The sequence below is a fragment of the Terrapene carolina genome, unplaced genomic scaffold (assembly GCF_002925995.2).
Source record: "Terrapene carolina triunguis isolate 2854851 unplaced genomic scaffold, T_m_triunguis-2.0 Scaffold192, whole genome shotgun sequence".
Lineage (NCBI taxonomy): Eukaryota > Metazoa > Chordata > Testudines > Emydidae > Terrapene > Terrapene triunguis.
The window spans coordinates 14,877,616-14,899,653 of NW_020664543.1; the positions used below are offsets into that span (position 1 = coordinate 14,877,616).

General features: G+C 45.6%; 1 protein-coding gene across 2 annotated transcripts in view; it reads left to right on the plus strand.

The window, feature by feature from the left end:
- Positions 1 to 21,667, plus strand: part of LLGL2 (LLGL scribble cell polarity complex component 2) — a 51,961-nt gene extending 30,294 nt beyond the window's left edge. For both annotated transcript variants that reach the window (XM_024214135.3, XM_024214136.2), the window contains exons 11-26: positions 2,556 to 2,773; positions 3,320 to 3,387; positions 4,449 to 4,602; positions 4,736 to 4,840; positions 5,988 to 6,280; positions 6,552 to 6,705; positions 11,153 to 11,303; positions 11,814 to 11,930; positions 14,062 to 14,228; positions 15,152 to 15,416; positions 16,145 to 16,298; positions 17,365 to 17,405; positions 17,896 to 17,943; positions 18,700 to 18,742; positions 19,443 to 19,504; positions 20,966 to 21,667. In XM_024214135.3, the coding sequence (XP_024069903.1) occupies positions 2,556 to 2,773; positions 3,320 to 3,387; positions 4,449 to 4,602; positions 4,736 to 4,840; positions 5,988 to 6,280; positions 6,552 to 6,705; positions 11,153 to 11,303; positions 11,814 to 11,930; positions 14,062 to 14,228; positions 15,152 to 15,416; positions 16,145 to 16,298; positions 17,365 to 17,405; positions 17,896 to 17,943; positions 18,700 to 18,742; positions 19,443 to 19,504; positions 20,966 to 20,973 (2,048 nt within the window). In that variant the 3' untranslated portion in view covers positions 20,974 to 21,667. The remainder of the gene's footprint in view (positions 1 to 2,555; positions 2,774 to 3,319; positions 3,388 to 4,448; positions 4,603 to 4,735; positions 4,841 to 5,987; positions 6,281 to 6,551; positions 6,706 to 11,152; positions 11,304 to 11,813; positions 11,931 to 14,061; positions 14,229 to 15,151; positions 15,417 to 16,144; positions 16,299 to 17,364; positions 17,406 to 17,895; positions 17,944 to 18,699; positions 18,743 to 19,442; positions 19,505 to 20,965) is intronic.
- The last annotated feature ends 371 nt before the right edge of the window (positions 21,668 to 22,038 follow it).

The window sequence follows — 22,038 nt, forward strand, 5'->3', positions numbered from 1 at the left end:
GCTGACAAGAGAATATATTTAAAGTTGGAATAACCAGAGTTCTAGTGTCACACTTGACACTAAACACAATTCCTAGATGTGAATTAAGAGCCTTTAGCCTGAAATAACTACAAGCTACCAAACTTATACTGCCCAAGAATTGAGCCATCCAGTTTGCATGTGTTTCTAATGTGTGCACCCAGGAGCTGTTAGAGGAAGCTGTAGCTGCAGCACTTCAGACCAGGAAGTTATTTAAAATTAAATGTCATGTCTGTGGTCAGCAAGCTTCCTTGTGGCTGAGTGCCTAATACGAGTGGATCTGCCCAGCTCACGTCACGCTCTCCTTAGGGTGTTCTTCATGATGGAAGTAGAGAGGGATGGTTATATCCCAAAGCCACTTAAATTAATGAGTGTAAAGCTTGTGTATAGCAGCGTGATTCTAGAAGGCAGTTCTTCCCCTTCCCCCCATCTTCAGACTGAGAATACTTTTAAAAAAAAATAAACATGCAGATTGGCTGTTCCTGTTTGTTTTCAGCTGTTGGTGGGTGGATGTATGAGACACATGCATAACACTCTATTGCCTGTACTGTTAGACTGTGCATGTACAGTGTTCTGCCCATATTGTTAATGCTGTACCAAGGTGCAGTGCTCACTATATTTATATAGTGCTTATAGGTGCATGGTGCTCTATGGATGTACAAGAGACTGGGTCGCTGCCCTGCAGAGTTTGTCTGAATTAGGCACAGTGAAGGACAGCAGACTGAGGAGCAAAATAACAAAACGCTTAGCTCTTTTAGCTATATCGTATTTCTCCCCCCCACTTTATATATGGAGAAACTGAGTCACAGAAGTAATTAGCCTAAGGTTGTTCAGCAGGCCAGAGCCAGAAGTACAACCCAGATCACCTGACTCCCAACCCAGTGTGAGGTAGAGAAATATTTCACTTGAAGCAAATATTAATATACTGAGTGTCTTGTAGGGTTTGTTTAGTAGATTTTGTTACTGGTGAGTCTTATACTTCAGATGGTCAGACAAGTGAGCAAGAGGTGAATTTAAGGGTGGAAAAGTAACCCAAATAGAGTTGTGAGCAGAGAGATGGCCAAGGAGAGCTGTTTAGGGTATGATAAGTGGGCATGGTTACCATGCGTTGATGTGTTCATTTCATTAGATTTCACACTGAAATAAAGTGTACTTATGTAGTTTTTATATGATGCTTTTTAAAGAGCTGAAAAACCTACATTAATAAATAATTTAGATTATGGGTAGAGCCCAACTTTGGTTTCTCGTCGGTTGTAACGTGGCCACCTTGTAACATATGTAAAAGCATGAATATCCGGGTGCAGTGAAGGGAGAGGAGCCCAGAGGGCCCATGACCATCTGACAGAGTGCTGTCTGGGCCCTACTTACATGAGTGGCATTGTGACCCTGTGCACCTAGCCAGCTCCCTGTGCTGATGAAGGGCTGTCCAGGCCAAAGTCGAGTAAGTGGTGTTGTGGTCCTGGTGCACAGGATCGCATTGCTACTCACATTTGAGGCAGCTAGTAATCTGAGCCCCCTCCTTAGCAAAATTCTGGTTGTGCCTCTGAGTGTTAATGTCATGTACAGTAATACAGAATGCTAGCAGTCTCAGCTCTGTGGTTGCATTAACGGCTTTTTGTATGTAATTGATAATTGTAGTGCTGTTACCAGTATAGAAATGCTCTTTTCAAGCAGTGCAGATGGCACAGCACACCAGAGGCAGGGAAGCTTCAGATGTCTGAGAGCTGAAATGTAAACATTTGTCAATTACAAGTAGCACAGCATTTCCCAGAATCTGCTGCATTACTGCTTTTAAGCAGCTTAGCCTTGAGGGACTGAGGTATTAACATAGCACTGAAACAGTCCTTGCCGGGGTGAATACATACCCATCCATCCCAGGCGTTATTAGCTAACTGTAGGTCAAAGGCCTCTTTGGGTACATCTACACTGCAATAAAAAATCCACACCACTGAGTCTCAGAGGCTGGGTCAGTTGACTTGGGCTCACAGGCTGTGGGGCTAAAGATAGCAGTGTAGACGTTTAGGCTGGGGATGGAGCATAGACTCCGACATCTTGCAAGGGGGGAGGGTCTCAGAACCAGGGCCCTAATGTCTACGCTGAAATTTTAGCCCTGCAGCCCGAGCCCCATGGGCCTGAGTCAGCTGACCCAGGTACAGCCACAGGTCTTTTATTGCAGTCTAGACATACCCAAATGACATTGTTGACCAAATCTGACTCCTGCTGTGGCCGACCCTCTGCAAGACTTTCTATTAATGCTGCTAAGGTTTTGTCAAACTTGTTGAGAGCTGTTGTTTCGAGTTTCTGTCTAAATATGCAGGTTAGCCCAAAAAGGGTAGAGGAGTATTTATTTACTGCTGTTCACAATCATGTTTGTGGGGAGAAGCATCATGGGAATATATTTTCATACTTATTCTATAGGAAGCTTATTTCTACTTTTAGAGCATATGTAGCCAATTTTGTGATTAAAGCACTAGGTGCACTATCAAAAGCCAATGAATAAGCCAGTTGAATAGTTTCAATGAATTTTCTTTGCACAGAGTTTGATGACCCCTCTGCTATGGTGGTGCTAGCCGAAGAAGAGCTGGTGGTAATAGACCTGAAGAGTGCAGGCTGGCCAGCAGTCCATCCTCCGTACCTGGCATCTCTCCACTGCTCAGCCATCACCTGTTCACACCACGTCTCCAATATCCCACTGAAACTGTGGGAGAGGGTGATCAGCGCTGGGAGCAAGCAGAACTCTCATTACTCAGATATGGTATGGCAGTTGTAAGCATGCACCCATTCACATGCACATAACATTATAATGTACTCCGTAGGTATCTTTTCTGCCCGGCTGGCTGCAGAGTGCCAAGTGGCGCACTGTTGTGGTTAGTGGTAGTACTGAGAAGTCCTGCTCCCAAAACACCACTGACTTAGTGAAGACAACTATTTGGAATTCAAAATACTGTACTTAGTTCTCCAGATTTCATCAGTTCTTAGTAAAAGTGAGCTCCAGCTCAGATTGTTTCCACCAGTCAGTGCTAGCAAGCAAAGCTGCTTCTAAACCAGAAGCTCTCAGCCACAGCGGCTTCTTAAAGAGGAAACTTGAATATAACAACTCCTAACCAAGAAAGTACAGCTGAGGAGATCAGAACTAGTACATCTACTCTTAATCCAAACAAAGGCTAACAGAGTACACACAGAGATGCACTTTCCTTGTAGCTCATGCTTTCCTGTTCTCCTCCCCCTCTATGGCATGCTCTGTTGCACTCTCATTTCACAGAAAGTCATGGTGTGGTCTTCAAGAGTGTTTTCTTTTTAGCCATGGCCGATTGATGGTGGCACCAACCTGGCTCCAGATCCTCCCCAGAGGGACCTGCTTCTTACAGGGTAGGTGCTTTAACTGATAAAAAATCAAGGATTCCTGCCCAGTATTTGCCCATTTTTGAACTGCATGTGTTCCTGTCATAAGGGTGTCACATGAATAGACTTGACTCCTGAGTTCTTTTGTGCAGAGAGGTGGTCACCATTTCTTGAAGCTGGACTGCTGACATTTAAAGCTAGTGACCTATAACATCATGTCAGAGCAGTTAAGCCATAACTTGTGTGACAGGAAATCATCCTGTCTTGGATCATCCTGAAAAAGCTATTGACCTTTCCCAAGATTGACTAATTCCAGTGTTGAAATTTAGACTAACAGTCAAGACAAGTGATGCCAGTTCAGAGGGAACAATATATCTGCAGGGCTGTCTCTCACCCTCACCAGTATAAATCAAGAATAACTCCATTGGAGTTACAGCAGTTTTACATAATGGATGCAAATGAGCACACTCAGACCTGTAAGGTCTAGACATTTCAGTTTCTGGTGTTACACTGGGGGCTAGAATGAAAATTTCCCTGTCCATGTTGTACAAGAAGTCTGCCCCTCTACTGCTTTTCATCTGGAATTTATAGCACTTTTCAAACATCCCTGCCAGGTAGTTCTATAGGATTTTCAGTGTCAAGATTCTTGACACAACTAGCTCTTCCTAGAGGTGCAGGGGTGCTGCAGGAAAGCTCAAAGTTGCATCAGCAGAGCAGTTCTCCATGGCTCAGAATGTCGTAGTAGCTACAGGCTAGGAGTAGGGGGGTGGAGGTGAACTGAAGGTAATATTCCTTTCCTGTGTCTGGCTCTATCAGTGTTCTTAAAGCCTCTATTTTACAACATCAGCTTCATAAAACCCAATAGGAGTGCAAACTAAAATTCTCCCTAGGATTCAGGGATGTGTAAAAGGACTACTTTCACACCTTCGCATGTATGTCTCAGGTTGTGCCTTCTGTCTTAAAATAGCTGGTCTCTTAGAATGGGGGATTCTGCTTTTTCTTTCTGCCTCTTTCCCTCCCGCTCTCTCCCTGTGCTGTCACAGCTACTAGTGACTGTGCCTGACTTGTTTCTGACTCCTCTCCATCAGGCATGAAGATGGCACCGTGCGGTTTTGGGATGCTTCAGGTGTTTGCCTGCGCCTCCTTTATAAGCTGAGCACTGTGAGGGTCTTCCTCACAGACGCAGATCCCAATGACAACATGAACCCGCTGGGTGAGGATGAATGGCCTCCGCTGCGGAAGGTGAGATGGCAATCACTCAGGTAAACTTTCTGTAGCTGGAGAGTTTGCGTTCCTGCTGTTGCCTGTCCACTTTGCAGCTGCAGTGCTAAGGCCAGCTTGTGTTGATGTGACCTCTTTACATTCCATCCACCAGGTTGGTTCCTTTGACCCTTACAGTGATGACCCCAGGCTCGGGATCCAGAAGATTTACCTGTGTAAATACAGCGGCTACCTGACCGTAGCTGGTACGGCAGGGCAGGTACTGAAACCGCAAAATTGATTTTTTTGGTGGTCTGCTTTTCAGAGTGCGTCTTGCCTAGCATAGGAAATGGAGTACAAAATTGATTCCCCTCTGGGGGTGAGTTTTCTTCACTCTGTAAACAGAGCCATTCTGTGGAAGGGTCCCCCTACCTGTCAGCTCCTTCTAGTCTATACTGTATTCTGCCCCTTCTGTCTGATTTGACCGATCAGTCCTGAAGTAGTTGCCAGCTGCCTGGGTTTTTATGTGTCAGCTTTTTAAAACTTTCCCCTGATTTTCTCTGCCTGTTGTCTGTACACCTCCGCTATTTGCATTTTGTGCAGGCATGCTGCCTGCTAGCTAGCCAATTGGATCCTGGTGTTGCCGGTGCCTAATCAGTAAGTGGCACCACCTTGCAACATTCATATAACCGAGAACCTTGGAGACAATTTAAAGTGGCTGGGTCAGTTCGCAGTCCTGCTGACAGGAGGAGGTATTGCTGTGCTGCTGATTGCTATCCAAGCACATGCCGCAAGGCGCCTCTGGGGAGGCAACCGGCCTGAGGCTTTCTCGCTATCTAGTGAGGGGGCTGCAGCAGGGGGGCTGATGGTTCTTTGCCCTCCCTGTTCTCAGAGCTTGATGCTGTAACCCTTTTCTGTGACTGGCACACTTGATCCTTATGTATTTCAGCCCAAAAAGGTGAAACTACCTCTGCTGTCTCCCTTGTTTCTGTCCCTTGCAAGAGCCTGTGTTATTGCTTTGATAGAAGACCCCATTTCGGGGTCTGTATAATGTGTCCGTCAGCCTGTGCTACAATCCTCCTTCCGTGAAGACATAAGAGGTCTCCTCTCATGTAAACTGACCATGAGCATCTGTGCTTTGCTTTGTCCCCCAAGCCCGCTCCTCTCTTTAGGGAGCACTGAATGAGTTAGGATGGTCTGACTTGGAGTAACCAAATTTGGTAGCTAGAACTTCATGCTGCCAACGTAATTAATCAAATGAAGAAATTAAAAAATGGGAGGCAAAAGTTCTCACGGAAACTTTGTCGGGGGGAGGCATCTGGTCATGTTGGAAACAAGTATGCATGTTGAAGCCATAGAGAGATCAGGTGGAGTCTAAAAGTTCTGAGGATTGCACAAGGCCTCTGAGCTTATTCCTGTTTCCTCAGATACTGGTGATGGAACTGAATGATGAAGAGTCAGAGCATGTTGTGGACCATGCTGAAGCAGACTTACTACAGGACCAAGAAGGCTATAAGTGGAAAGGTCACGAGAGGCTAAAGGCCCGAGATGAGCCTGTCCGATTTGAACCTGGCTTCCAACCATTTGTCCTGGTTCAGTGTCAACCACCTGCTGTGGTCACATCACTGGCCCTTCACTCTGAATGGAAGCTCGTGGCGTTTGGTACCAGCCATGGCTTTGGGCTCTTTGATCACCAGCAGAAACGACTGGTCTTTGTCAAGTAAGTCTCTTCCTTTCTGGCATGATATGGGTACTTCCCTAGGTATGGGAGCTGGCTGGCTAGCACTTCCAGGTAGTCCTAGTAAGAGTTGGTATTTCTTGGTTTATGGAGAGCAATGGGTATAGAGAAAAGTCTTCTCCTGCTGGGGTGAGTGTCTCTCCTGTGCTTGTTAGTAAGAGTTCACGTGCCTAGCTACCAGTTGCTCCCATAGTGACTGCCAGCTGTTCAGAAAAGCAACTGAGCTCGCCTGCCAACTCTTTTTTTGTCTTAGATGTACGTTGCATCCCAGTGACCAACTGGCCTTGGAAGGCCCTTTGTCTCGGGTGAAGTCCTTGAAGAAATCCCTCCGGCAGTCGTTCAGGCGGATCCGGAGAAGCAGGGTGTCTAGCAGGAAGCGGCGAGCTGGTGGTGGGATCACTGCGGAGGTGAGTCAGCCTGTCTCTAAGGGCTTGTCTATGTGGTGGGTAAGCTCACAGTAGCTGGTGCACACTAGCTATTCTGCATTAACTCCATGTAGACACTCTCTTGCTGCACGTTGACATGCCTTTGTGTGTGTTCACTTAATACACTTTGGAGTCGTATTAAGCTAAACTGCCTCAGGGCACCCTTTGTGCACAGTAAGTGTGTGCACTTGTGGGGAGTCAGTGTGCAGTAAGCTAGAGTGTGAATTTAAAGCGCACTAACTTCCCCGTGTAGACAAGCCCTAAGCCTGAGCCCTGTAAGTCCTGCTTGGACCACACGGTGGGGGGAGCAGGATAATGCGGATGTTCTTAATCTTCAGTCTTAGGCCTGGTCTATACTACAGAGTTAAGTCAATGTAAGACTGCTTATTCTGACATAACTCTGTAAGCGACTAAACTAAAATGCATCTCTCATCGATGTAACTCCCCCCCCATACCAACTTAACTCCATCTCCGTGAGAGGCGTAGTGCTTAAGTCAATGTAGTTAGGTCGACAGTGTCAGTGTAGACACTGCGTTGCTTACATCGACTGTTGCTGCCTTTCAGATACCATCTCACAATGTCCCACATTGGCAGTTAAATTGATGCACTCGCTCCTGGTGAGGACATGCACTATGATCAGAAGGAGCATAGTGTGGATGTGTAAAACCAGTTCAATTACTGCGGTGGCTGTACCTCAACGTAACTTAGGTCAATTTAATTTTGTAGTGTAGACTTGCCTTTACTGTACCAATTGCAGCTTGGCATAATGGCCTGCACTCAGGGCATGCCTACAGAATTAAGTTGACCTAACTTAGGTCAGCATATAGCCGCCACAGTAATTGTGCATTCTACACTTTGTTCCTTGTGTCGGCAGTGTGCATCCTCAACAGGAGTGCTTGTATCAATTGTACTGTCACTGCTGGGTATTGTGGGATAGCTGTTGAAAGCTGGTAACAGTCTATGTAATCAACGCAGTGTCTATACTGATACTGAGGGTACATCTACACTTACCGGAGGGTCCGGCGGCAGGGAATCTATGTTCTGGGATCGAATTATCGTGTCTAGTGAAGACGCGATAAAATCGATCCCTGATCGCTCTGCCGTCGACTCCGGAAATCCACCGCGGCAAGAGGCGGCAGCGGAGTCGGCGGCAGCGCGGCAGCGGTCGACTTTCCCCTGTCCTCACAGCCAGGTAAGTCGACCTAAAATACGCAACTTCAGCTACGGTATTCACGTAGCTGAAGTTGCGTATCTTAGGTCGGACCCCCGCTGTAGTGTAGACCCAGCCTCAGTCACCCTAACTACATCGGCATTGACTCTGTGCCTCTCATGAAGGTGAAGATAAGTTGGCATAGCAGGGCAGTTACATCGGCGGGAGCTAAATTTTAGTGTAAACCCTTACGTAATTAGGTTGATGTAAGCTAACTCTGTAATGTACCAGGCCTCAGTCTTGTCACTCCTAACATTGGTAACTATTTACTCCTAGGGGAATTCTGTGCCAAAAAATTAAAAATTCTGCACACAATATTTTCAAATTCTGCATATTTTATTTGTCAAAATAACACAATATAATCAAACCAGTTTCGGTTATTTTTGCTCATTTATTTCAAAATACCGGTCAAAGTATGTCTGTAACAATACAGGTCTTTCTCTGGCAAAACCCGCTGTCCGGAGTTGAACCTGTGGGGTGAAATAAAAATATTAATAAAATGCAGAAATTCGTCAAGGACCAAAGTTGGGTATTTTCCTTCACTTGCTTGCCATTGCCTTTCTCCTCCCCTACACTATAAAGAGGTTCCAGGGAAGATTGAGGGAGGTTTTTATATCCAAAGTTAAATTCCCCTCTAGAGCGGAAGTTTCTCTATAAAGGTAACTACTTGATGTCTTTGAGAGACAAGGTAACTGAGGTAATAGCCTTTATTGGACCAGTTTCTGTTGGTGAGAGGGACAAGCTTTCAAGCTCCACAGAGCTCTTCTTCAGGTCTGGGAAAGATCATCAGTGTCACAGCTAACACAAGATGGAACGGATTGTTAAGCATAAGGAGTTAATGTTGCAAGAAACCATTCAAAATGAAGTGTACAATTTATACTTCTGCAGTCCTAGGACAAAGGAGAGTTAGTGGGTTACAGATTGCTCTAATGAGAGAAAGACAGTGTTGCTACTGAGTCCATGATTTTTGGTGTCCAGCAGAGTTATGAATTTAAACTCCCAGGCTTGTCTTTTAAGGTGTTGTGCAGGTTTCGTTTGACAAATTGGACTGTGAAGTCAGATATGGAGTGTTCATTTTGTGAAAAGTATTCACCCCCCAGGTGATATGTTGATTTCTGTCTTTTATCCTTTTTCTCTGACTTCATTCGAGAGCATAGTGATTATCTTGTTTCACCCTCATAGTTGTTGGGGCATTTGATTCACCAGATAAGGTGCACCACGTGTGATAGCCATGTGTAGGCGCCGTGGATCTTGAAAGGTGTGTGTTGTGGGGTATTGATCATTATAGCAGTGAAGATGAGACTGCAGGTTTTGCATCTGTTAGGGCAGTGTCTGGTACTGGTTTGAGTCGGTGAATCCTGGTCTCTGGGGAGCTTGCTTCTGATGAGTTGTTTGAAGGCCAGAAAAGGGGATTTGGGAAAGATTTTTCAGGATGTGGTCCCCATCAAGTATGAGTTGCAATTATTTGATACCCCATATGAGTTCCAGTTTGGGGTGGTATGTGATAACTAGGGATGTGCGGTCAGTGGCGCTTTTTTTTCTGAATTGAAGCAGGTGCTCTCAGGGAATTAGGGTACCCTGTTCCATGGTGCGGTCTACTTCTCTGATGGAGAAGTTTGGTGAAGGTCATTTTAAGTGTGTTACACATGTATATCCTGGATTTTCTCCTCAGAGCATATTCTGTGGTGTCTGAGTGCCTGGCTGTAGATAACTGATTTCTTGGCTTATCTGGATTGGTTGCTGGATCTGTGAGAGGGTTCTATTGTTGAAGCTGATTGTGGTGTTCGGGAAGTTGATGTTGGTGCAGGAGCATTGTAGAGTGTTGGATGGATGGGTGGTGGTAGTTCAAGTTGTGGTGGAAATCTGAGGGAGTTTAGGTCATCTGTCCAGCAAATGAAAATATAATTGATGTATCTCAAGTATGTCATTGGTTTTGTGGAGCATGGTCCAGAAATTCTTCCTCAAGGTGGCCTATGAAGAGGTTGGCATATTGGGGAAACATCTTGGTACCCATGGCTGTTTCCATGGTTTGGACAAATTGTTTGTTGTTGAATATAAAGTTGTTATGGGTGAGGATGAATTTGGGAATGTGTTTGGGGTGGATATCTGAGTGTTGTCCATTTTCTTGTAGATATTTGAGGCAGACAGTGATGCCGTCATCATGAGGGTTGTTGGTGTATAGGGAAGTGAGATCCATTGGCCAATATGGTGTTCTGAGAGAGTTTGTTGGTTTTGTGGTGTTTGTGGAGGAAGTAGGTTATGTTCTGGAGGAAGCTGGCCCTTTGTGTGGTGAGTGGTTTGAGGATGGTTTCTGAGAGTCCTGATATTTCCTGAGTAAGAGCGCCATGGCCAGATATGTTGGGTCTGCCTGTGTTCCCTTGTTTGTGTTTTCTTGGGAGGCATGTAGAAGATCCCTGGTGTGTGTTCATGGGGGATGAGATGATTGAGTTTCTCTTGGAGTTGTCTGTGGAAGGATTTGATGAAATCCTTAAATTCCTATGTGAATTGTGATATGGGGTTGTCTTTGAGTTCTTTATTGGAAGTGGTGTCAGGGTTGTCAGTTGGCCTTGTTTATGTAGTCGTCATGGTTGAGAACTATGTCACCCCCTTTGTCTGCTGGCTTGGTCATTTATTTGGTGGTTGGATTTCAGGGGCTGTATAGCTGTCTTCTCAACAGAGGTTGGCCCAATAAAAGTTCACCAATGGAAGTTGATCTAATGAGATATTACCTCCCCCCGCTTGTTTCTTTCATATCCTGGGACCAATACGGCTACAACAACACAAGCAAAAATGGAAGATGTCTTTGAGTCCAGTGCTCCCTCAGTTCAGCCTATTGCACTAGCAAAAGTGGCCAGTGTTGGAGAAATGCAGTTTTCTTGCAATATGCAGGAGGAAGTTAAGGAAATGAAAATCTAATTCTCATCTTTCTGTAGGATTCAGACAAACTGAATAGCCCTGTTCCTATTCAGGTAAACTGAATAGCTTCTGCACATTCACTCTTATGGGATGCACAGGCCTGGGCTGGAACATCCTGCTAGTGTGAAGATGCAGAGTCCATTTTGAAGAACCTGGGTTACAAGTAACCTTAATTTACCAGCATCTGTTAATCTCTACGTGCTGCCTCTCCAATGCTAGAAGGGATTGTTGAGGAGGAGGAGGAAAGAGAAATGTTATGTCTGAGCGAACTTACCTCACTTCCCCTCTGTTCTTCATTTGAAGGTGCAAGAGGCGAATTCCAAGTTTGACCATGATGCATTACAGGAGATGGAACTGGCTCCAATCCAGAGGAAGATCGAAGCGCGGTCCGCAGAAGATTCCTTCACTGGCTTTGTGCGCACCTTGTACTTCGCAGACACCTTTTTGAGAGACAGTGAGTAGAATGAGCTGTCCCCCGGCCACACTCTGCACTAAGTGAAAAGAAAGCACTAGATCATAGACCCAGCACCTCCCTTGTTGTACTCCCTGCAGCACTGAAACTATTCAGTCTAAAGCCAAAGTAAATGAGTGAGAGCAGAGCTGCTCTGTATGATCACTGCCAGCTGCTGATTGACCCGTGACTAAATGAGTTCACCTTGGGGGAGAATTTGAAGTATGTGGCTTTCAAATAGGATGAAGCTTCTTTGGTCTTAAACGGCATTCATAGTCTCTTCACCTCTGACTGCCAAAAGACAATCCCCTGACAAGGAAAGGATGTGGTTCCCCTTAATCCTGCTGGGGATGCATCAGATACCAAACTGATACTACATCTGAATTTCCCTCTAATCACATGCGCTTGGGTTAGTGTGAGCATACACATTTGCATACAGACAGTAGAACCACTCCATCATGTTTAAAAGTTCCTGGAGAGACATCCTGCTCATGGGCTTTATCCCTGCTCCAGGTTCTCGCCACTGCCCCTCCTTGTGGGCAGGCACCAATGGAGGCACAGTCTATGCATTCTGTTTGCGTGTTCCGCCAGCGGAGAGAAGGATGGATGAGCCTGTCAGGGCAGAGCAGGGTGAGTATCACTCAATAGTGGGAACATGTGAAATGGTCCTAATGGGATCAGTGGGGCTGCTATGTACTGCTAGAAAGGTGCAAAGCTGTTAGTTATAAATGAAGAGCAAGATGACTTGGAAACATGATGGTTGGCCAGGAGGAGAGAGCAGTTTTGAGCAATAGTAGCTCGGAGTTCAGCTTTTGCTTATACAGTAGTACCTCAGAGTTACGAACACTTCGGGAATGGAGGTTGTTTGTAACACTGACCAAAACATTATGGTGGTTCATTCAAAAGTTTACAACTGAACATTGACTTAATACAACTTTGAAACTTTACAATGCAGAAGAGAAATGCTGCTTTCCCTTTATTTTACTAGTTTACATTTAACACCGTACTGTACTGTATTTGCTTTTTTTTATATTTTGGTCTCTTCTGCCTGATTGTGTACTTCTGATTCCAAATGAGGTGTGTGGTTGACTGATCAGTTCATAACTCTGGTGTTCATAACTCTGAGGTTCTACTGTAAATCGGTTCTACTATCCCCTGAACCGCTTTAGTTTTAATTCCAATTAGGCTGCTGATGAAGGCACTACCCCTATACTCAGCCATTGAACTCTCCCAACAAGACATTTTCTCACCTCCGTCCCCCACTTGCTAGTTTATCATTCTGCTGGGGGGGCCCATTATATCCTTTCATTCCACCGTTAATAGTATGTGTGTATAGGTTAAAATGAGCCAGTTCTATCAAACATGGTAAAAGTGGGAATCTGCTGTCTTGCTCATTTAAAACTCATTTGACCTTGTGCACTTAGTTAGGAGGCAAAGGCTCTAATTTATGAGCCAGTGGAGTCCATGGACCTTGCCTAAAATTATCACTAAAAGGTGACTCTTTGGGGGGAGGGATAGCTCAGTGGTTTGAGCATTGGCCCGCTAAACCCAGGGTTGTGAGTTCAATCCTTGAGGGGGCCATTTAGGGATCTGGGGAAAAAAATTGGTCCTGCTAGTGAAGGCAGGGGACTGGACTCCTTGACCTTTCAAGGTCCCTTCCAGTTCTATGAGAGAGGTATATATCTCCATATAAACCTCCATACACTAAGGGTACGTCTACACTACCCGCTGGATCGGCGGGTAGCAATCTATCTATCGGGGATCGATTTATCGTGTGTAGTGTAGACACGATAAATCGATCCCTGATCGCTCTCCCGTCGGCTGCTGAACTCCAGCTCAGCGAGAGGCGGAAGCAAAGTCAATGGGGGAGCCGCAGCCGTCGATCCCGCGCTGCGAGGACGCGAAGTCAGTAATTCTAAATTGATCTAAGATACGTCGACTTCAGCTACGCTATTCTCGTAGCTGAAGTTGAGTATCTTAGATCAATCTCTCTTTGCCCCTCCCAGTGTAGACCAGGCCTAAGTGTGACTGTTTTGAAAACGACTGTATCACCATTGTGTGCTTTTGCCTGTGGCGCTAATCCAGGAGGTGTTAGTTCAGAGCAAAAGTACGTTAGGTGACCATCATCATTTAATTATTCCTGCTTCAAATACCAGTTTTTGCAACGACACTTGCTTGGACGGTGCGTATCAGTAGTAGTCTCAGACGACATGTTGATTGGTGCTTTTGGGGAAACCTACAATAACAGCCTAATCCATTTATGCATTTCTTAAACCCTTGTCAGTTGGAATTTGGAAACAATGTTTGAATTCAGTTTAAATGCCCATTCTAGTTAAACTGGGTTCTAAAGCTGTTTGACCTCGCAGCATGAAAGGAGTTGAATTATTAGATGCACGTTCTAGCCTAGGATCGCTTTAACATGGCTGATCAAAATGCTTTAGAAACTACTCTTGGTAAAGTGTCATTTCTAGAATCATGGCTTTAGGGCAAGCAGTTAACTAACATTTTCTACAGATGCAGGTGCTGGTGCATAAGCAAAGGAAGCAAACACAGAGAGCCACATAGGTCTCTCCATTAATAATAATAAATATAATAAAAAAAATTGCTACATGGAAGACTCTAATTGGGTATAGAAATGCACCATTGTCTCATTTCAAGAGGACGTGTGTGAGTTCTAACACTGTATGCTTGTCACATCCTCTCAGCTGGTACCATACCTGTCTTTTTTTTCCTCACCCTTCTCCACATCTTGTCTGTCTAGCCAAGGAAATTCAGCTGATGCACAGGGCTCCTGTTGTGGGGATACTTGTCTTGGATGGGCACGGCACTCCCCTCCCAGAGCCGCTAGAAGTAGCACATGACCTTTCTAAAAGTCCTGATATGCAAGGCAGCCATCAACTTCTTGTGGTATCTGAAGAGCAGTTTAAGGTAAATACAGTCCACGTGCATCTCATCTGATATAAATTTCCTTTTTTAAGGTATTGATCTGTACTCCTAGGGATGGATTACAGTAGCTCCTAGGAACTGCAGCGTAGGATTAGGCTCCCTTGTGCTTGGCACCATACAGACAAATGAAGACACTCCCTGCCCCACAGAACATAGACTTGGTGTCAGGGCAGAACCTAGTGCATGAAATGGACAAGTGGAAGTGCGAGTTTAGCATAATGCAGATGGAGAATATAGGAACGTTTGTAGATTTATTTAAAACTCTCTTTGACAGCTGCAGTAATTGGCCATTGGGAGAAGCTTTAGATTCTGCAGATTAGAGTTTAGGGGACATGACTCTTTAAAAAGGACACTGAGAATTGGCAAGTGTTCAAAAATTGTTCTCACTGTTTTTGCAGAATAGCTACTTAACCAGTAATTGGCTAGTTTAAGGAAGGAGTCTCTAGGAATAATTTATCAGGGATCTCCTTGTCATTTTAATGTGGTAGAGTGGGCTGTTGGGTTAATCTCAGTTTTTCCCTGTGGATATACTTTGTGGCTGGAGGGGAAAGGGTTTGAGAGGACAGGAGATAAGTCGTAATGAGGGTCTGCGATTTGCAGCCTTACATTTTTCTCCCAGTGAAGTCAGTGGCAAAGATCCCATTGACTTGAGTGAGAGCAGGAACAGGCCCTGAAGTTGAGACCGGCTGGCTACACTTATGCCTGTTCAGTATCCCATAATATCCAGGCCTCATTTTAGGCAGGAAGGCAGATTCAGACCTTCATTTCTATGCATGCTGTTGGGCAAAGGTTCCCTATGAATCAAGGCTTTGTTTAAGCAGGAGGGAGCAGCACCATTCCTGAGCAGGGGTTGTTGGCAGTGTACAGCGTGGAGGTGTATTATGTGGCTTTTTTCCTCCTGGCAGGTATTCACGCTGCCCAAGGTTAGCTCCAAACTGAAGCTCAAGCTGACAGCTCTGGAAGGCTGTAGGGTACGAAAGGTGACAGTCGCTAACTTTGGCAGCTGCAAGACTGATGATTATAGTGAAAATGACCTGGCCATCCTCACTAACCTGGGAGACATTCAGATCATCTCTCTGCCCTTCCTCAAGTTGCAGATCCGCTACCCCTGTATCCGTAAGGAAGACGTGAGTGGCATTGCTTCCTGTGTCTTCACCAAATATGGCCAAGGTAATGGCACAAACAGCGTAAGCTCCCCTAGATCACTCGCCTCTGCCATATTTTTGGAACCCTTGTTTCACTGTTCTTTAAACTTAGCATTGGTTTTGCTTCCATAATGAGCATGTTGAATCCTCTTTGTAGCCATTCAGATCCAACAGACATCAGGTACTAACTCACCTCGCAGTAGAGGGTGGTGTCCGTTGTGTTCTATATTTCTTGTCAGGCCTCAAAATAAGACGTCTGTATTTTGGCATCTTCCTGGGCTGCTGGATAGCTCTTCCTGAGTTACTGCTCCACAACACTGTCATTTCAAACTGGCATTTGTGGAAGAGCTCCTCCCAGGCCACTTGCTTTCCCCTTTCACATCTCTAAAAGGGAGGGAACAAACCCATAGTGTAACTGTGGGAAGAGTGGGTGCTGCTCAGGCTCTTGTCCTGGGGGTTGTAGCTGAAAGAACTCTCAAACTGCAGGGTCTCGGACACGTGGCACACAGCTTTAAAAAGAGCACAAAGCAATCCTCAGTTGGTCAATTGCTGGCTTGACCCCTTAATGAGGCAGGTGCAATGCGCTTCTCCAAAGCCCCAGTGCACTGGTTTGGAGGAAATATAAACAAGATGCCTTTTCTGTGGAGAGTAGAGTACATATAGATCTCATTTCCTTTTAGACTGGGATTCTGGATTCTGGCTCCTGAGCATGCGTTCTCATGAAGCAAATGCCCTTTACATTTTCCCCTCTAGGTTTTTATCTGATTTCACCATCAGAGTTTGAGAGGTTCTCCCTGTCCACCAAATGGTTGGTTGAGCCCCGGTGTGTTGTGGATACACCAGAAATTACAGGCAACAACTACTTGCACAACAGATCTGGCATGGAGAAGGCTACAAGGAAATCCAGGTAGGACTAGCTAAAAAACTCTCTGTAGGAGCACCTTACCTCTCTCTCGTTAGCTTTTCCATTATGGCTTGTGTTTGAAGGGTGGTCTACTTCTAGTCTCCCTGGCTTGATCCAGACAGGACCATGCTACTGTGAGTTCTAAATGTTCTTGTTGTCTGCCCTTCTCCCCCTCCAAGCTCACTGTGATACATGAGGGAGGGATAGCTCAGTGGTTTGAGCATTGGCGTGCTAAAGCCAGGGTTGTGAGTTCAATCCTTGAGGGGGCCACTTAGGGATCTGGGGCAAAATCAGTACTGGTCCTGCTAGTGAAGGCAGGGGGCTGAACTTGATGACCTTTCGGGGTCCCTTCCAGTTCTAGGAGATAGGATATCTCCATATATTATTATCTTGTGGAGCCAGAGAACCCTTTCTTTCCAAAAAGGACTGGACAGGGCTTCCTTTGAAGACTGTTAACATCACTCCAAACTGATTGTCATGAGGTAGAGCCCTGTGCGGGGCTGTTCTTCAATCCTGCTCCACTATTATGGCAGCAGGTCCTGCGGGACTCGGAGGATTCCAGTCCCGCTGCAGGGCTCTACCATAAGGCAATGTAACTTTCTCCCTGGTCCTTTCCCTACCAGCTGTCTTACATTTCCCACTACCAACTTTCTATGAGTGACATCTTTTGAGGACATTGCATGCAACTTCCCACCTCTCCACCCATTTGCACTTTGTCTTATTACTTGTTTGCAGTCTATTATGTAGCAGACTGGACTGTTGCTTTGTAGTTTAAACCCTGATGTTCTTCCTTGTGGAAGCAGATCTTCCCTAGAGGTGGTGTGTTTTGATTGTCCCCTAGGAGGGGTGTTTAAGAAAAATTGAGGAGTTCTAGCCACTGGGGAACTTCCCTGTCACCAACCATCCTAATGCTTCTCTCAGCTGCTTGCTCAGGACACCCCTCTGCATTAGCATGCGTGCTCTGACTGACTCAGAGGAATCTTTCCTTGTCTGATCTGCCAGGTATGTACAAGAATCTACTTGCCTCTCTGATACACTTTTTTTTTTTTTTTTAAACCTTCTTCCCCAGGGAATCAGGCAGGAGTTCTGGTGACCCCGGAGAAGATGATGGTAAGCAGGCAACAAATGTATTTATTTAACTTAGTGACATGTATAAACATTTTTTTAAGCCTTTGCGATTGGTGGTCATATTTTCTTCAAAGAAAAGGGGTGAGGAGCTGTAGTGTTGGGAAGAGGGAGATACGAAGATAAATTTGAGATTGTTCTCTCTTCATGAGAAGTAGTCATCTCAGAACCTTCAGATGACCTGGACGTGTCAGGTTCTACAGCAGGCCGATCTTGGATTGTTTTTAGAAAGGGAAGCCCAGTCGTGCTATGAAGAAGGGATTGTGGGTGTGAGTGTGGTGTCTTTTCCCATTTAACGAGCACTTTGCTGTGATGCTGTCTCTAGAACAAGCCAAGCTGGGCTTAATAAGTTTCCACCTCTTTTTTTGTATTTGTGGTGTTTCCCATAGTGCCTATCACTGTAGTGTTCTAAGTGCATATTGCCTTTATCCCCCATGAAAAGTTGCTGGACGTCAACTTGTTTTCTGCCTTTCAGAGAGGAAATCTGGGAGGTTGATGGAACATGCCTTACTCAATGATGAAAGTGAGTGAGACAAAATTGGAGCTGCTGGAGGGGCAGCTGCATTGGTTGGTGGGGGTGACATGTAGCTGTCTCTGGTGGAGGCATGGACTGTTCCTCCTCCTGGTTACAATAGACTGTTGCAGCTCCAGAAAGTACATAATGCCAGAATAGAATTATTTATTTGCATTACTGTAGCCCCTAGGAGCCCCAGTAATGGACCAGGACCCCATTGGGCTAGGTGCTGGACAAGCACAGCAGAAAGATAGTCCCTCTCCCCAAAGATCCGTATCCGCTTTATTTCATGGATTGGTGAGGATGGGAGGGTCCTAAGGAAAAGAGATAAGAAAGCTCCACATCGCTGCCTACCTGCTTCCATTGTTGCCTAGCCCTAATATACACAAGGAACTTCACTTTCCAGCAGTACCCAAGAATGAAGGGCCAGCTGGAACTGGCTATCTTCCTGGACTGCTAGCATGCTGGTGCTGGCAGCATTTCTTCTGGAGACACTGCCTCACTTCTGTGTGCCAGCCCCTTATTCAGAGTTTTGTTATGTCAGAGACTAGTACTGCAGAAGAGGCAGTGATATTTAAAGGTCTGACAGTCATGGAGGAGGCAGGAAGACAGATTTTAAAGGCCATTCTGAAATGAGGTGCAGTAGAAGTAGCATGTGCAATCAAGCTCTTAAAACAACCTCACTGTAAATGTTTACTGATTCAAGCAGAGGACCTTGCACATCTGCTCCCACTTCTCACTGCTCTTTAACTGTTTGCTTTCCAGAAGTTCTGAAGGAGATCCAAAGTACCCTGGAGGGGGAGAGAAGGTGAGTACCCTGTGACCAACCTTCCTTTCTCCCTGGTGAGCTGGTAAAGGTGGGAAAACGGGGAGAATATCCAGCACAATGGCAGATATTGTTGCAGTGAAGCACTAGCAACTGCTCATATGTGTGTGTCGCAAACTAGTCCAAAGAGAAACTTGTTCTACGCAAGAACAACTCCCTTGAGGTTTTTATGAATAATCCTTTGTCTCTTTCTCTTGGAGAAACAGAAGCGATCACATTTCCATATCCCAAAGGAGCAGGACTCTGAGTACTCGCATACAGGTTCAAATCAACCCACATTACTCTATGGGCAGGCCACATGGGCTTAGGTGGCTGAAGATGGGACTTGGGACAGGAACTCTAGGGATCTAATCCTGGCTCTGCACTGACTGTAACTTGGACATGTATCTCTCTGCTCCAATTCCCTATCTCTACACATAGGCAATAAGTTACCTCATGGGTGCTGGGCTTTAACTCCTGTCCACAGAACACTTTGAGCTGTTCAGGTGACGGGCTACAGAAGTGCAGATGAATGACTGGCATTATAATTGATGCAAAATACTTTAGCGCTTGGTGGGGTAGGAAACCCAGGGTTTCCAACGATATGCGGAGAGGATGAGTGACTGCCTGACACACCTGCATGTATCTATCCAGATAGGGTGATTGCATTGCACTGATGGACTTCGCTCCCTTGTCATTGCAGGAGCTATGGAGAGAGAAATTCAAGAAGAATTCACGTAGGACATGGACTAAGTAATGGAGGAGGTAAGTGAAGCCAAGGGTATTTCCAGGCTCTGGTGCAGCAACATGAGGCAAGAAGCAAAGGGTCGGCATTCCTAACAATCTGGTGCTTTACGTTTACATGGCACTCCGGAGTGCGGCGCTCTACAGCAGTGGTTCTCAACCAGGAGTATGTGTCCCCGGGGGTATGCAGAGATCTAAGGGTACGTCTACACTTACTTCCTGGTTCGGCGGCAGGCAATCGATCTTCTAGGATCGATCCCGGAAGTGCTCGCCGTCGACGCCAGTACTCCAGCTCGGCGAGAGGAGTACGCGGCATCGACGGGGGAGCCTTCCTGCCGCGTCTGGACCCGCGGTAAGTTCGGACTAAGGTACTTCAAATTCAGCTACGTTATTAACGTAGCTGAATTTGCGTACCTTAGTCCGAAGTGGGGGGTTAGTGTGGACCAGGCCTTACAGGGAGTACATCAGCTCCTCTAGATATTGGCCTAGTTTATAACCGGTACATAAAAAGCACTTAGCAAAGTCAGTACAAACTAAAACTTCATACAGACACTGACTTGTTTGTACTGCTCTGTATACTATACACTGAAATGTAAATCCAAGATTTATATTCCAGTTGATTTATTTTATAATTCTGTGGTAGCAATGAGAAAGTCAGCCATTTTTCAATAGCATTGTGATGTGACACTTTTTTGTATATTTGTCTGATTTTGTAAGCAAATAAAGTGAGGTGAAACTTGGGGTACACGTGACAAAATCAGACTCCTGAAAGGGGTACAGTAGTCTGGAAAGGTTGAGAGTCACTGCTCTACAGATCACCTCATCTGACTGGATGGGAGCCTGGTGGCTGCCTGATATGTCTGTCAGTGTTTGAGCAGCCTGGGTGCCACCTGAACAAACAAGTGCTGCCCCAGTCCTGGATGGAGTGACACAAGTTCCTCCTAAAACCCTGTCTTGCATTTTAAGCTGTTGAAATTTGCTGTGGGCTCTTTTGGGGAGACCTGCTGGTAGAGAGGGGCTCTCTAGCTGGGAGCATTGGGGCATGTAGAACTCCTTTGCATGCCACTACCCTCTCCATCTCTTTGCAAGAAACCATGTGCAGGCTAAGCTATGGCAGGCCAACACTGCAGCATCGCTGCTTGTGCTGCATTCAGCACGGCCATGGGGGGAAAAAAACCCTTACACAGGGTATGTATGATAGCCAGAGGGATAAACCAACTTGTCTGACGAGGATGTGCAGGCTGCCTGTCTTCTCTAAGGGAGTGTCTGCCAGCCAGGGCATAAGGCCTGTTGTTGGGATTTGCATAGGGATGTGAGTTGATCTTGTGAGCATTGATGTGAACCCCAGATTAAAGATCAGACTGGCATGAGCTCTACAAACCTTATACCCAATATGTTCTTGAATCGGGAGGGGGTTGGTGGTGAGGGGGAGTTATCTGTCCAGAATGATCCTAATATGGTGCTGCATATTCTTTCCCTAAGCGGAATGATCAGACCTCAGCAAAGCCGCTGTGACTTCCTGGCATTGGATTGAGTGCCATAACACTACTGACTGGGAAAGCCGTCCCATGGAGAGGAGGCCTCTACTTCTCCCTGCACAGCAGGAGATAAAGCTGCGACTCAGCCTCTCCTCTTCCTCTCCCCCTCGTGCCTCACCAGAAACCACCTCCTCCTCCTGGAGTCTGCCTTGCACGGAGGCCAGAAGCAGACTGCCTGCTCTGATGCACCACAAGCCTCTGTGTACGTCTTTGTAACTATTTTTAATGTTTGCACAATTATCTCTTTTCTACTGGGCTGGGTTTTAAATTATAAATGTTACTGCCGTGGGTGCAGAGTTTTAATAAACACACTGTTACCTCTGAGTGGTTTAAGATTATTTTTTGTACAATTTTTTAAATCGTATGGGTGTTTGTTTTAATGGAACCGTATTTTAATAATGTACTTTTTTTTAAAAAAACAAAACAAATGAAATAATATATCTGTCATTTTAGATCCCTGTGGCTGCTGTAACTGGTATTTGAATGAGGCATTCTGGTTAGGTTTTGTTTGACGGTACTGTTAACTGGTTTTACGGATTTGGGTAGAATCTATTTTTGTAGCTGTTCAGATTGGAGGAAATTTAATCGAACTTGATTTGTCTCTCAACACTACGTTGCTCTTTGTGAAATAAATGAAAACCCTCAATTACCTTTGTGGTCATGGTCTGCTCCAGTATCTGTCACTTCGACAAAAGCAGGGGGTTGAGACTCTCACCAGCATCTGCTCAGAAACTGACATGAAAGGCCAGTGTTGCTGACGAACCAATTCTAATCAGTGCATGTGTCTGCTTAGAGGGAGGAGCTGTTAGCCTTCACCTTCACACTTGCCTCCTTCACCCACAGAAATCCTCCACCCCCTAGAAATCTGATCTAGAAGCACTTCTAACTCTATCCCATAGTAATTCATAACATAATTAGAAAATCCTGGGGACTATCCTGTGCTGGTACTGAAAACTAGCTTGGGCACGGGGCGGGAGAGGGGAGGCTGTACAGTACATCCAACCAGCTGTGAGCCTT